Raw genomic sequence first — 15,716 nt, forward strand, 5'->3', positions numbered from 1 at the left:
CCCGTACACGACTTCCGTACAATGAGTCAACGGTCAACAGTCCAGTCAACCGTAGGGTTCACGGGTGGACGTAGGGTTCAGAGGGTGTGGACACGTGTCGCGCATGCAGGAAGTCGTGTACGGGGTACACGACTTCCGTACAATGAGTCAACGGTCAACAGTCCAGTCAACCGTAGGGTTCACGGGTGGACGTAGGGTTCAAAGGGTGTGGACACGTGTCGCGCATGCAGGAAGTCGTGTACGGGGTACACGACTTCGCCTATTTTAAAAACCCTAGAATTCCCTCATTCTGCCTTCATTCCAAATATTTTTTCCTTCCTCCCTAAATTTTTCCTCTTCCTCTTTTTCGTTCTTCCTTCCTCTTTCCTTTCCTCTTCCTTCATCTTTCCTTTCCTCTTCCTTCATATTTCCTCTTCCTTCATCTAGTTTTTCTCTCTTCATCTTTCCTCTTTCTAACCCATTCTTCATCCCAACTTCATCTTTCCTTTCCCCCTCTTCATCTTTTCTCTTCCTATTTCATTCTCCCTTCCAACTTCAAATTTTCTCTTCCCCTCTTCTCTTTTCCTCTCATCCATTTTTCCTTTCAAATTTTCTCTTCCTCTCTTCACTTTTCCTCTTCTATTTCGTGTATGTTTTTCTAAAAATCGTGGACGGGGTATACGATTTTGTTGTTAAAATTATTTTATTTTATTATTATGTTGATAAAATAATTTATTTTTTGTTGTAGGCTTCTCCTATCTTCCATTGTCTCCCATCCTCCATTGTCTCATTCATCTTCACAAGGTATGTTTATTCTAACCCTAATTTTATTTAGATTTGTTATTTTATTTTCTTATTTTGTGGAAAAAAATTGTTTGAATTTAGTTATATTCTTTTTAATTTAGTTATGTTTTTTTGAATTTAGTTATGTTTTTTTGAATTTAGTTATGTTTTTGAATTTAGTTATATGTTTGAATTTAGTTATATCTTTCAATTTAATTATATCTTTGAATTTAGATATATCTTTGAATTTAGATATATCTTTTGAATTTTGTTATATTCCTTGAATTTTGTTATATTTTTTTTGAATTTTGTTATTTTTTAACCTTATTAATAATAATAATAATAATAAAATTATTATTTTAAATAATAATTATTAATAAAAATCAAAACCTAACCTAATTAATGTTAAATGTACTTTTTTTTCTTTCTTGATTTGATTAATAATAATAATAATAATAATAATAATAATAATAATAAAATAATAAAAATAATTCTGATTTGACTAATAATAATAATGATTTGAGGAAAAAAATAATAGTAAAAATAATAATGATTTGACTAATAATAATAATAAAAATTATTATTATTATTATTAAAAATAATAATTATTAATAAAAATCAATTAAATGTACTTTTTTTCTTTCTTGATTTGACTAATAATAATAATAATAATAATAAATAATAAAAATAATCATGATTTGACTAATAATAATAATGATTTGACTAATGGTGATAATAATAAAAATAATAATAATAATAATAATAATAATAATAATAATAAAAACAATAATAATAAGAATAATAAGAAAATAATAATAATAATAATAAAACATAAAAAATAATAATAATAATAATTATTATTATTAGGGTTATTATTAAAAAATACAATTATTAATAAAAATCTAAAAGGAAAACCTAATTAATTTAATTATTAATAAAAATCAATTAAATGTACTTTTTTTTCTTTCTTGATTTGACTAATAATAATAATCATAATAAAATAATAAAAATAATCCTGATTTGACTAATAATAATAATGATTTGACTAATAATAATAATAATAATAATAATAATAATAATAATAATAATAATAATAATAATAATAAAAATAAAAACAATAATAATAAGAATAATAAGAAAATAATAATAATAATAATAATAAAACATTAAAATAATAATAATAATAATAATTATTATTATTAGGGTTATTATTAAAATACAATTATTAATAAAAATCTAAAAGGAAAACCTAATTAATGTACCGTTAACCTTAGTGTACTTTTTTTTTGTTTTTTTTAATTTTAATAATATTAATAATAATAATAATAATAATAATAATAATAATAATAATAGTGATAATAATGATAATAATAATAATAATAATAATAATAATAATAATAATAATATTATTATTATTATAATAATAATCATAATAATAATAATAATAATAATAATAATAATAATAATAATAATAATAATAATAATAATAATAATGGCTGCAACTGGAGGTTACGTGCTACGAAGCGTAAGAGCCACGGATTGTTTGAAATAACTAAGCTCCAAGAAGAGCACTCGTGTCTGTACTCAAATCTAACACAAGATCACTCACAGTTAGATTCAAATTTCATGAGTGTTCAAATTCAAAACATGGTGAAAGCTGATCCTACTATTACTGTGCCTGTGCTTGTGGAAATCATATAACAACAATACAGTTACAGTGTTAAGTATGGACGAGTTTGGCAAGCGAAGAAAAAAGCTTTGATAACAGTTTTTGGTGATTGGGAGAAATCATATAATGAGCTTCCATACTGGTTGAGTGTTGTTGTACATTATAATCCGGGAACTCGAGTTGATTGGTTTTTTCTTCCATCCGATGTACCAGGTACAACCATTTTTGGAAGGGTTTTCTGGTCATTTGGTCCTGCAATAGAATGGTTCAAGCATTGTAGACCATTAATTCAGATCGACGAAACTCATTTGTATGGAAAGTATAAGGGGAAAATGCTAACTGCCTTATCGATTTATGCAAATGGTCATATATTTCCTCTTGCATTTGCTATAGTGGAAGGGGAAAACACGTCTAATTGGTCATGGTTTCTTCATGCACTTCGCGAATACGTTACTGATCGATATGGTATTTGCTTGATCTCTAACAGACATAGGGGCATTCTTTCTGCCATTAACAATGAAGAGGTAGGTTGGAGTGAACCTCGAGCTGTCCATCGATATTGTCTTCGTCATGTTGCTAGCAACTTCAATCAGAAATATAAATCAAAGCAACTGAAAGACTTGGTGTTTAGGGTAGGTAATCAACACCAAAGGCGCAAATTTATAAAAATAATGAAAGAACTACAACGATTGAACCCAGAGTGTCTTGAGTTTTTTGAAGATATTGACGTGGAAAAATGGACTCAGTCACATGACAATGAGTCTCGATATGGGTGGATGACAAGCAATGCAGCTGAATGGATGACAAGCAATACAACAAGAAAAAGTTTTACCCGACGCTTCATGACACCTGATGGCGCTTACTGTTATCGCATGGTAATAGTTTTAATATGATTTATAAATTTAATACAAGTATGGACATTTTTTAATTATATTATTTACAATCGTTCAGAATAATTTTGTTGAAGACGTACGTCGAGTCTCCATGGAAAACAATTTTGAAATTTTTAGTCCAATGTGTGACGAATTCATGGGAGATATAGACAGCCTTGTTCAGCGGACTCGACGTTTAAATGTTGCCGACACAGAATCGTAGACGCATTCGACGGCGACGACGACGACAAGGCGATGATGTCGTAGAGGGAGATGGGGAAGCTTCTTAAGTTGTATAATTTAAGTGTTTTTAAATTTTGCTAGAACTTATTCAAGTTGTATAAATAAAAAATTGAACTTTTTTAAATTAATTATAAATTAGAAGTTGCTAATACATGATTTAGATGTAGGAGTATTCTTAATAATATCAATATATAATATATATTTTTTAAAAGTAGAGAACCAAGTATTAAAAAAAACGTTCAAAATTCTTATAAGATATCACTAATGATGTGTTTACCTTTGGTTTATTTTTTTAATTTGTTCATAATAAACGTAAACTACCAAAAATTTGGCCATTTAAACAAAAACTAAAATTTTCACATATTTAAAGTTGAAGATTTAAACAAAAACATAAATTTCCAACCCTAATTTTGAAAATACTTTTTAAAAACACATTATTTTAAAAACAAATCCGCCTTTCACAAATGTTTTTACCCTAAAAATAGTTAATCTTTTAAAATATAATAATTTTAAAAACAATTATTTAGGAAGTCGTGTACCCCGTACACGACTTCCGTCCACGTGGGTCAAACTCGTGCATACGTGGAGCGAAGTGGTCAAATGTGCTGACATGTGCATTTAGGAAGTCGTGTACGGGGTACACGACTTCGTTCAATTTCATTTGGAAGTCCTTCAATTTCAAAAAAACACCTATTTTTGAAAATAGTTTGGGAAACAACCTTATTCTTATAATTTCTTTCCCAACAACCCTATTTTTCAAAATATTTTCACAAAACACATTATTTTTAAAAAAATCCAAGTTTATGTCAAATTAATTTAAGTAATCGAGAAGAAGTGTGTAACCAATTGCTACTAATTACAATTTTTCAAACACTTGAACAGCATTTTGATATGGAAGGTGTCTATGTATATATATACAAATGATATTGTTTTTGATATGGAATGTCTTGAACAGCATAAGCGTTTTGAGAAGCAATATAATTTCAGATTCCTAATATAATACATGCGATTCTACAAATAAATATAGAAATTACAACTTCGAGTAGTTTCAGACTTGTTTCGGATATCAAGAAGAGAGGAAAAGTGCTGCCGATTTGTCTAGGGGAGTTCGAGAGATGGAGGCAACAATTGAGTCTACTGATTGATGAAATGCAAAGACTGAAAAAAATGGCTTTGGAAATAGAACAAACAGATTGAATCATATGGGTTTGTTTTAGGTTTTTTCTTTGAGAGATTTCATTGCAATTTTTAGTTTCTTTCCATATCCGACTTTAATTCTTGGCAACTTTTTACTCCCTCTGTCTCAATTTTTTTTCTTTTGTTGGGAAATTCAGGATGAGTGATGTAAACTTAGTGTGTTCTTTGTTTTGTTTAGTATAGTTAGTGAATGGGTTTTAATGATGCTACTGAATTTTGAATGACATCTTAATATTTCTATGGCCGCATGTTCATCTTTGCCGGTTGCCCAATGCCCATTGTCAATTATTTTTCCCAAAAAGAGAAAAACTTCAAACTTCAAACAATTCATCAATTGTTCCATTTAGAGCTTAATTCAACTACATTAAACACTAAAGTGTGTTATTAATGATTCTAGTCGTGGATCATTACATTCTCTTTACCACTTGCTGCCCTTAAGCCATCATTGATATCTCCGTAGTGAGGGTGAAGCGAGTGGAGAGTTATTTTTTGGTTAGATTGAACCGAATTTTTTAACCCTCCAACCCGAGATCCAACCCAACCCGAAAAAATTCAGATTTTAACCCAACCCAACCCATGTAGCACCAACAGATTTAGTATAGGCCCAGACTCTCCCTTAACTTTATTGTCTATATATAATATAAATATATAAATAAATAAAATTATTTAATTCTTAATATATACAAAAAAAACAAAAATTATTTAATTTACAATATTTGCAGTTAGTTCAGGGGTTACACTATTTGTTTGCTGCCTTTTACAACTGAGTTCGAATCCCACCATAATATTTAAAATCATTCTTATATTTCTTCTTCAACTTCTTCAATTAATTGATAGTTATGTAATTTATTTTCTTATTTGTTTTATACCTATTTTATTAATTCAGGTTGGGTTGTTTAAGTTATATTTTTGTTATATGTCAATATCTTTTTTTATTTATTCTCGTTACAATGTTATTTTATAGTAGATTTAATTTCTAATCTAAATTGAGAGATATTTTTTTAAAAAATCAATAAAGTCATCATCTAAAAATTAATAATAATAGTTATGAGAGGTACTGAGATATATATATATATATATATACACGTACTAAACTATAAAATCCTTAGTCAATCAATTTTCTAGATCCGTCACTGGGTAGTTCGAATTATCGGATTCAACCTGTATTCTTACACCCCTATTTAAAAGTACTCTAAATCACATAAACAAGCATATAATTGATTTGAGATTGAACATTTGAGATTTAAAAGTTGTAAGATGTTTGTGAGATAAAAAATATAGTATCTTAAAACTACCCAAAGCATACGCAGAAGCACCCTATATCACATAAAAATATGTATGTAATTTATATGTGATTGGGCAGTAGACGTTTGGTAAATGATTAGAAGTAACTAAAAAACTTGCTAAAACATGTATATAAAACCAAATTGATTTTGAACAATACATTTAAAGTTTAAAAATTACACCAAGAGAAGAAAAGAAAATAAACCTAACTAAACTAAGAGGATCAAATCATAAACACTTATCACATAAAAAAAATTAATAAAAAATCATAAAAACTTATGGTTAGGTATATTAGCACTCTCTTTAACCTTAATATTAATATCTTAAAAATCAAGTTAAAATTGGAAGAAAAAAATTAATTCTTTTGAAATTTAGGTAAGAGTTGCAAATCGAAAAATTGAGAAAAAAAATCATGCAATTACATGATTTTTATGAATTTGAAAATGATAATTGAAGGTGTCTATATATAAAGGATATTCAGCAATCAGCACTGGGGAGAGTTCGATTTTTATGAATTGGGTCAGAATTTTTAGTAACCATATTCACAAGATGACCCTTACGGAGAATGAAGAGAATGCTAATTCATCCAACACCAAAACGCCTGACATCAAGAACAAAAATATTCAACAACAAGAACAAGATATCAACCTTCAAATCTGCGCATCAACTTCTCAAGAACAAAACATAGAGATAGTTTTGACTAACGAAGAATTGGTGAGATCACCCAAACGTTCAAGAATCACAGAATCAGACGAAGCAGAGTCATCCAAAAATAATGAACAAGAATCTTATTTTTTTTTGGGTTGCGAAGATTTGGGAGAGGATCCTCTGTTAGAAGCAGAGGAAATCCTATTGAAATACAACGATTTTATTGAGTACGTATACCAAATTTTGAAAAACGATGAAAAGAAACAAGATTGGAGTGAGATTGTTAAGAGAGTACAAAATCTGGCTAATCTTTTGCATCTAAAACTGGCAGTATTGATTTTTGATATAGAATGTCTTGAACAACATCCACGTTTTGAGAAGCAATATAATTTCAGATTAAGTCACATTCCTAATATAATTACTGTGATTGAACAAATAAATATAGAAATTATTAGTTCCAAGTGTTTCAGTCTTGTTTTGGATAACAAGAACAGAAGAAAAGTGTTGCCGATTTGTCTACGGGAGTTCGAGAGATGGAGGCAACAATTGAGTCTACTGATAGAGAAAGTGCAAAGACTGAAGAAAATGGCTTTGGAAATAGATCGTGATCATTTGGAAACACAAGAAACAGATTGAATCCTATGGGTTTGTTTTAGGTTTTTTTCTTTGAGAGATTTCATTAGAATTTTTAGTTTCTTTCCATTTTGGAATTTAATTCTTTGCAACTTTTTACTCTCTCAGTTTTTTTGTTGTGGAATTTCAAGATGAGTGATGTAAAATTAGTGAGTGTTCTTTCCTTGTTTTTAGAAGCTCTAAGGTTGAAGCATGGCATCTATAGTACTCATACTGTTCTTTCCAATGCATTGTCAATTGTTTTTCCGAAAAAATGAAAAACTTCATAAAACAATACATTAATTGTTTCATTTAGAGCTTAATTCAACTACACTGAAGTGTGTCATTAATGATGCTAGTCGTGGATCATTACATTCTCTTTACCACTTCCTGCCCTTAAACCATAGTCCATATCTCATTGGTGATCATCCATGGCTAATGTGTTCTCTCCTTACTTCACAATAAAATGAATATGTGAATGAATTAAAAATGCAATTAAATGCAAATGTGGGATACAAATTCATTTCATGACAACAAAAACAGAAAAATTATGAACTTAAAACCAAAACTAAATTTCAAACGTTACTTAGCTATCAAAACCAAAATTTGTTATTAAAATAATAAATTAGGAATTTAAAGCAAGATTAAATTTCAAGACTTTGTTAGTTTGTTTTTTTAGAAGAAAAAAATGAAAATTAGATGTGGTTACAAAATAACAATAACATTGTCATTCAACATTAATAGGTCTAAAAGTTTATATAAACTTCATTTCAAAATATCACGTTTAGAGAGACGCGTTTGTTTTTATAATTCAATATATTTGAAAAAAAATAGGTATTTTATAATTTTGGAAGAAATTGACAATAAAAAAGAAACAAATCACTGAGAAGAAAGAAAATTTTAGTAGGAAGATTTACAAATGACACACTTTTAAATAACATTCACTTACTTTCACTCAAACTTTTTTACTAACTCTCTTTCTCTCTTTGCTTACTTGCTTTCATTGGCATAGTTCACAGATGAAGATCACACCTCCTATTTATAGGCATAAGTTCCTTGGAGTCCAATCCAAAAGACTTCTCTAAAATTTTACCTATTCTAATATTTCTCTTTTCCTTATCTAAAAGAATTCTCTATAACTTTTTATCCATATATTTTAGATTTCTTCTTCTTTAGTTTACATAATTCTAGAATTTTAAACTATTCATTTAATATCTCTACAAGATTCTAGTTAGTGTTGCTATATACTTTAACAATAAATATTTTTCTTTTTCTCTAACAAAATTGTATACACCATTCTTAAGTGTAATATTATTTATTTCTTACTCGATAATAGTTTGTCACAATTATCATCATACAACCAAACATGTATGTAACTTTACTGATTTTGATCTACATTATGAAGCAAAAGACCCAAAGTTTGAATCTTTAAATTCTTCCAAATGAAATTTTAACGTCTCAACATTAGAATTTAAAACATTGATTGACACATTCTGAATTATTTATAACATTCATCATAGATAAATATATTTTAATGCATAAATAAAACTTTTCATATTCAAACTTTTTCAGTTCTATCTTGTGGATTGAATAAAGATACATATATATGTATATATAATTTTTATGATATGAAGTAAAGTTTAAGGCTTTTTGTTCTTATGAATTTGACACAAATTTATGCCATAAAATATATTTTAAAGTAAGTATAAGAATAGAGGTCAATCTTCATGTATTAAGTAAGATAACAAATATAAAAATATTGAATATTGTCATAATGAAAATAACCATTTAACTTTTATTTTTAAAAAATTAAAATAAAAGTTAATAATAGGTAAAGATATTTTTAAATATAGCAAAAATTATGTACTAAAATAAATACAACATGAGAAAAGTATCAACAACTAAATACAAAAATATTATACACCAAAATATGGCATAATTACGGCAATAAAGAGAATGAAGAGAATGATAATTCATCTCTAAATGGCTGACATCAAGAACAAAAGTGTTGAAGAACAAGAACAAGATATCAACCTTCAAATCGCCAACCTTCAAATCGGCACATCGAATTCTCAAAAACAGATGGAGATATTTTCAAATAATGAAGAATTGGAGAGATCACCGAATGGATCGAGAAACACAGAATCAAACGAAGCAGGATCATCGAAAAAGAATGAACAAGAATCTGATTATGATTCTGGTTCTGATTCGGATATGGATGATCCTCTGTTAGTAATAGAGAAAATTCTATTGAAATACAACGATTTCATTGAGTACGTATACCAAATCTTGAAAAAGTATGAAGAGAAACAAGATTGGAGTGAGATTGTTGAGATAGTACAAAAGCTGGTTAAAACTTTGAATCAACATATGATAGTAGTGGATTTTTATATGAAATGTCTTGAAGAGTTGGGATGTTTTGAGAAGCAATATCAATTCAGAGAAACTCATACTCTTAATATATTAGATGTGATTCGACATATAAATACAAGAATTGCAAGTTCGAGTAGTTTTAGACTTGTTTCGGATATCAAGAACAGAGGAAAAGTGTTGCCCATATGTTTAGGGGAGTTTGAGAGATCGAGGCGAGAATTGAGTCTAATGATTGATTCAATGCAATTACTGAAGAAACTGGGTTTGGAATTAGATCGTGATGATGAAACAAGATGAAGAAGAAACAGATGGAATCCTATGGGTTTGTTTTAGATTTTTCCTTTGAGAGATTTCATTAGAATTTTTAGTTTCTTTCCATTTTTTTTTCTTTTACTCTCTCTGTCTCCAATTTCTTTGTTGTGGAATTTCAGGATCAGTGTTCTTGTTTAGTATAATTAGTGAATGGTTTTAATCATGCTATTCAATTCTGGATGACATCTTAATATTTCTACGTTTCTGAATTAGCATTTTGAGTTGGGAAGGTTGTGTGTAACAAAAATGTTAAATAAAGATGAAGCTTATTGTTTTTAGAAGCTTTAAGGTTGAAGCATGAGGTCTATAGCACTAATAATTGATCGTTGCATGTTCTTCGCTCCTTCCCCATTATCAAGATATATTGATTGAACAAAGATATGTTGTTTAATTTTTTGTATGATATGAAATCAAGTTTTTGGTTTTTTCTGAATTTGGCACAAATTTATACCATAAGAATATATTTGAAGTAAATATAAGAATAGACATCAATTATTATAAAAATATTGCATATTATCATCTTTAAATCAAAATAGAAATTTAACTTTCATTTTAAAAATCTAAAAACAAAAACAAAAAGCTAATAATATCATGCATGTTTCTAAATATAGAAAAATGAAAACTATTTACGAAATATATAATAAATCTATCAAATTTTGTAGAGGTCGTTTAATTTTTTTTGATAAATATTTTCAATTTTTTGCTATGAATAAAAATTTCTCTAATATTAATTTCTATTGTTTCAAGAGAATATTATTTTTTATTGTTAGAATAGGAGGAAAGGAACACAAAATGATATTATAATTTTTTTTTAAAAGTAAAAGTGTTTAACTGAAGTAGAATATAATTTTCTAGAGGACAATTTAAATTTGATTTATTTTTGGTTTTGGGATTTGAAAATAGAGGAAAAGAGAAAAAGAGAAGAAACCCAACTGACAAATATGGGGATTAATTTTGATGACCTTCAAGAAAATTTTAAAATGTTAATGATAACTGTTTTAACTTTTTAGTTGACAATTTCACATCAACGGAGGCTTAGGCTTTTGTATTAGAATATTAGGAACTAACCTTATTTTGAGTAAAAGTTCATTATCTCAATTCTTGGAGAGATTATAGGCTTTTCCATATGATACCCGAAAGTGTTGAACTCATTCAAAGAGGGAATTCTATGAACTTTCATGTAGTGGGCAATGAGAAAATAGGTGTCTTGATTTATCCTCTTGTGCATGTTCTCAACAAAGCACCCGCCACCCATTCTGAGAGTACTAGTTAGGGATAAATAGTAAGATTGGTAGGATATCAGTAAGGGGTACTATGAGTAATCAGTTAGTGGTACCTTAGTTATAAATAAGAGGAGTTGGGCACCTTAGGGGGTGGATCTCTGTGGTGAAAGTTTTGGGACTTTGGGAGAGAGAGAGAGCCCTCTTGAAAAGCTATTGATAATATATTGTAACTTCTTTCGGTAGTGAAATATATTACTTTCTTTTGTGTACTTTGTATTTCCTTACCCTTTTTTTTTTTTGTTAGACTATACCCTTACATTTTCCTTAAAGATATTAAGCACTTAGCAGACGTTGATGATGAAAATTAGCTAAACTTTGTTCGTGGATTGTTATTTTATTTAAGTACATATTACTTATTGTGAGTAAGGACTACCTTTCTCAAAAGAAGGTTGTATAATTTGGTATTCATGTTCTTTCCCCCTTCTTCACACGAAATGGCTACCTGATCCAAAATGGAAAAGTCTAAAGGAGATGAGAAAATCTTAAGCTACAATGGTCCATATTTTTTGAACAATCGAATCATTGTGTTCTATTTTAGCTATCTAATCACAACTCATCCTTCCAACGACATTCCTTCTTTGTTAGGAATTTGGAATAAGGTAAATGACCCTATTGATACTCTTTCTATTAGGTTAATGATTCTTCACATAATTGAATGGGTGATCTCTGGTTTGATTAATCTTTGTTCTTTTGAGAAATTAGATGTTGTTGTAATCTTAAGCTACCATTTGTTGTTATGTCTTGATGTTTAGTATAATTCAAAATTAGGGGTAGACATTCAAATATGTGTTGATGTTTAGTAATGATCCTAAACAAATATGAAGTATTTTTTTTTTCTTCATAATATGTTTAACATTAACATCCAATATCAAAGAACGTTGACAAATATATATTGATGTTTAGTATAATGATCCTAATGTTGATTATGTTGTTAAGAGAAAATTACTTTGTTGTAAATTGTTATCAGTTGAGGGTACTGATAAATATCATGTTGTGATGCGAAAACAAGGAAAGAAATGGCAAGCCAAGCAGCTAATTCTATCAATGGCGACATGAAGGCAAACCTTCTGTACTTTTTTACACTCATACATATTAATCATCTTAAAAAAGATAGTGTCTACTCATGTATTTTATACAGTTTATTTGGACGGAGCATATATCAACGAAATGATGCTGAGAGGTATGGTTTTCTTATTCAAAATATGTCATTCTCATCATTTTTTTTGGTTGAGTAAAACATTTGCTTCTAGAATGGTATGGAGTTTTTTTCTATGTTCAAAATATACTTGCTCTTTATATATATCTTTTTTATTCTTATGACATTATCTGTTAATCATTTTTAAAAAACTATTGATACGTTATTAGGACTAATTCTGTGTGCGTTGGAAATTTTAGGATGTTGCTGTGAAGATTCTGATGGAAGAAGATCTTCATGCAAAACGTTTTGATGAGTTTCTTAGGGAGGTACATGTCCAAATTTTTAAACCCATAGTATTTTGAAGCTAATTTTTGAACAATATGCTCTACTTGCAAGTAACCATTCAGTAGGTTCAATCACTTTTCTGCATTTCTAGGTTGCCATAATGAAATGTCTATGACATCCAAACATCGCTCTCTTTATGGGTGCATTCACAGAACCTTCAAACTTGTCCATGGTAAAAGAACACTCTTCTTTCGTCATCTTTGTCATAGATTATTGTTGAAACAACTAGTTACTATGGATTGCTATGGTGCTACTCTACCCCATCACGGTATAGTCTCATCTTTCTTTGTGGTTTTTCCTTGACTTTGAAGAATAGACATGTAAATTTGTTTCAGTAGACAAGGATGCAATACTTTTCTTCCAAAATTATATATAATGGACATACATATTGGACATTATGTGTATAAATTTGGTGATTAGGTAAAATTCCTAACTATACAATTGTACATCTCTTTTTCAGATTGAAACTCATGACTACATGACCATGGTTCAAGCAACAAAGAATATTTTTAGAGGTGAAGGATTATCGGTTGGTTGTTCATGTTTGTACAGAAAATCATGTTATATGTATTATGATGTACTATTTCACTGGTTTTGATTAAGGGCGGTAATTTCAAACTTGTAAATTGTTCAAATTTAATTGAAAATGTATGAATATTACAAAGTGTATTATAGCATATATATATATATTATAACATTATTGTCATTCAAATGGTTCGTGTAATGGCGGAGCGACAAGGAGAACAAGAAGAACGGTAGTAATTGAGAAATTTGCAACAGAATAAATGTCATAATATATGAATTTGTTACATCTCATAATTGTCGTCAATATTAAAACAATGACATTTTTGTTATAAAAAAACTGTCACAATTGCTCTATACTTGACCGGAAAAAAATGTCGTCAATTTCGAAAAGATGTCATTTATTTTTTTAAAAAAAAACTATCACGATTGACATATCTTTGACATTTAAAAAATGTCATAATAAACGAATTTGCGACATCATTTTAAATGTCGTTAATACGCAAATGATGTTATAATACATAACACCCATATAGAAACATATGACAGTTATTTGTTGTCATAAAATAGTAATTAACGACATTTATTTTCTGTCATGAAAAAACTTATTGCGACAGTTTTTGAAAACTGTCATGGAAGAACTTTTCATGATTCTCGATACTATGACTGTAAATAACTGTCACAAATTTTATTCGTGACAGAAAATAACTGTCGTTGTAGACAATTTTTGTTGTAGGACATACGACAAATATATTGAAGTTGAGACAATGTTAAAATTTAACTAATAAACAAATGAAAGTAACTCTATATCAAATAAATTTAAGTAGTCGAAAGAAGTGTGTGAGCAATTGGCACTAATTGCAATTTCTCAAACACTTTCGATTGCTAGGTTCAAAAAAGGAAATTAATCAACTTTGATTTTCGAAACAAATTGTAAATGTTACTGAGTTTATATTGGTAGTTATTATTATATCCTCAAACTTTACAGGGGTAAAATCGAACCCTCAAACTTCTATCTATATTAAAATTAGACTCTAGAACTATATGATTGTGATGTTGTTTAGCAATTGATCGAGTTAGGTAAATATTAAAACTCTCTTCACCCTTAATCTTTTATAACAATTAATGTCTTAAAAATGGAGAAGTTAAATTTTGAAGGAAAAAAATTAATTGTTTTGAAAATTATGTAAGAGTTGAAGTCATGCAATTACAAATGTATATAGAAATAAAATAGAGAAAAAGTAGTTTTGATGTTAAAAGAAAAAAGAAAAAGGGGAAATGATAATGGAAGGTGTCTCTATATATAAATGATATTCAGCAGTGGGGAGAGTTCAATTTTTCTGATTGAATTCTTCTTAACCATATTCACAAGATGACCGATAAAGAGAATGAAGAGAATCCCAATTCATCCAACTCCAAACTGCCTGACATCAAGAACAAAAATGTTCAACAGCAAGAACAAGATATCAACCTTCAAATCCGCACATCAACTTCTCAAGAACAGAAGATAGAGATAGTTTCCACTAACGAAGAATTGGTGATCAGATCACCCAATCGACCAAGAATCACAGAATCAGACGAAGCAGAATCATCCAAAAAGAATGAACAAGAATCTGTTTCCTATTTGAATTGCGATGAATTGGGGGAGGATCCTCTGTTAACAACAGAGAAAATCCTATTGAAATACAACGATTTCATTGAGTACGTATACCAAATTCTGGAAAAGGATGAAAAGAAACAAGATTGGAGTGAGATTGTTGAGAGAGTACAAATGCTGGATAAAACTTTGAATGAACATCTGAGTTATGTGGAAATTAGTATGGAAGTTCTTGAAGAAATGGGAGGTTTTGAGAAGCAATATGATTTTAGAAAAATTCATATTGTTGATATATTAGATGTGATTCAAAGTATAAATAAAGGAATTGCAAGTTCAGGTAGTTTCAGACTTGTTTCGGATATCAAGAACAGAGGAAAAGTGTTGCCGATTTGTCTAGGGGAGTTCGAGGGATGGAGGGAAGATTTGATTCAACTGATTGAATCAATGCAAACAGTGAAGAAAAGGGCTATGGAAGTAGATCGTGATAATGACACAAAGCGACCAATGGAAGAAGATGACGAAGAAACAGATTGAATCCTATGGGTATTTGTGTTGTAATCTCACAATCTAACCCTCCTTTTCTACTCTTAAAGTCTCCTTAAATCTCTTTTCTCCCTTCTCCCCACCTAATCTAATCCATCTTCTTTCTCTCATTTTCTATGGATTGTCGTCCTTTACTCAAACCTTGTCTACACATTTAAAAGTGTTCATATTCTTATGTGCGCTTTGTTTGATTTTTCACTTTCCTTTCAATCTCTTTAAGTTCAAATCTATATCCAATAAAAGGATGAAGAAAATCAAATTTTAAAATCCAAATTATCATAATCATATCTATAAAACTAACATCTTTCATTGCCCT

The 15,716-nt window shown here is 28.9% G+C and overlaps 1 protein-coding gene across 1 annotated transcript; it reads left to right on the forward strand.

Moving 5' to 3' along the window:
• Positions 1 to 628: 628 nt before the first annotated feature.
• On the forward strand, positions 629 to 3,526 carry LOC116404354. The gene is made up of 3 exons (XM_031886568.1): positions 629 to 783; positions 2,645 to 3,306; positions 3,383 to 3,526. Exons 2-3 carry the CDS (start codon positions 2,764 to 2,766, stop codon positions 3,524 to 3,526), a joined length of 687 nt encoding a protein of 228 aa, XP_031742428.1. The 5' UTR covers positions 629 to 783; positions 2,645 to 2,763.
• Positions 3,527 to 15,716: the final 12,190 nt, after the last annotated feature.

This window comes from Cucumis sativus, chromosome 6 (genome assembly GCF_000004075.3).
Source record: "Cucumis sativus cultivar 9930 chromosome 6, Cucumber_9930_V3, whole genome shotgun sequence".
Taxonomy (NCBI): domain Eukaryota; kingdom Viridiplantae; phylum Streptophyta; class Magnoliopsida; order Cucurbitales; family Cucurbitaceae; genus Cucumis; species Cucumis sativus.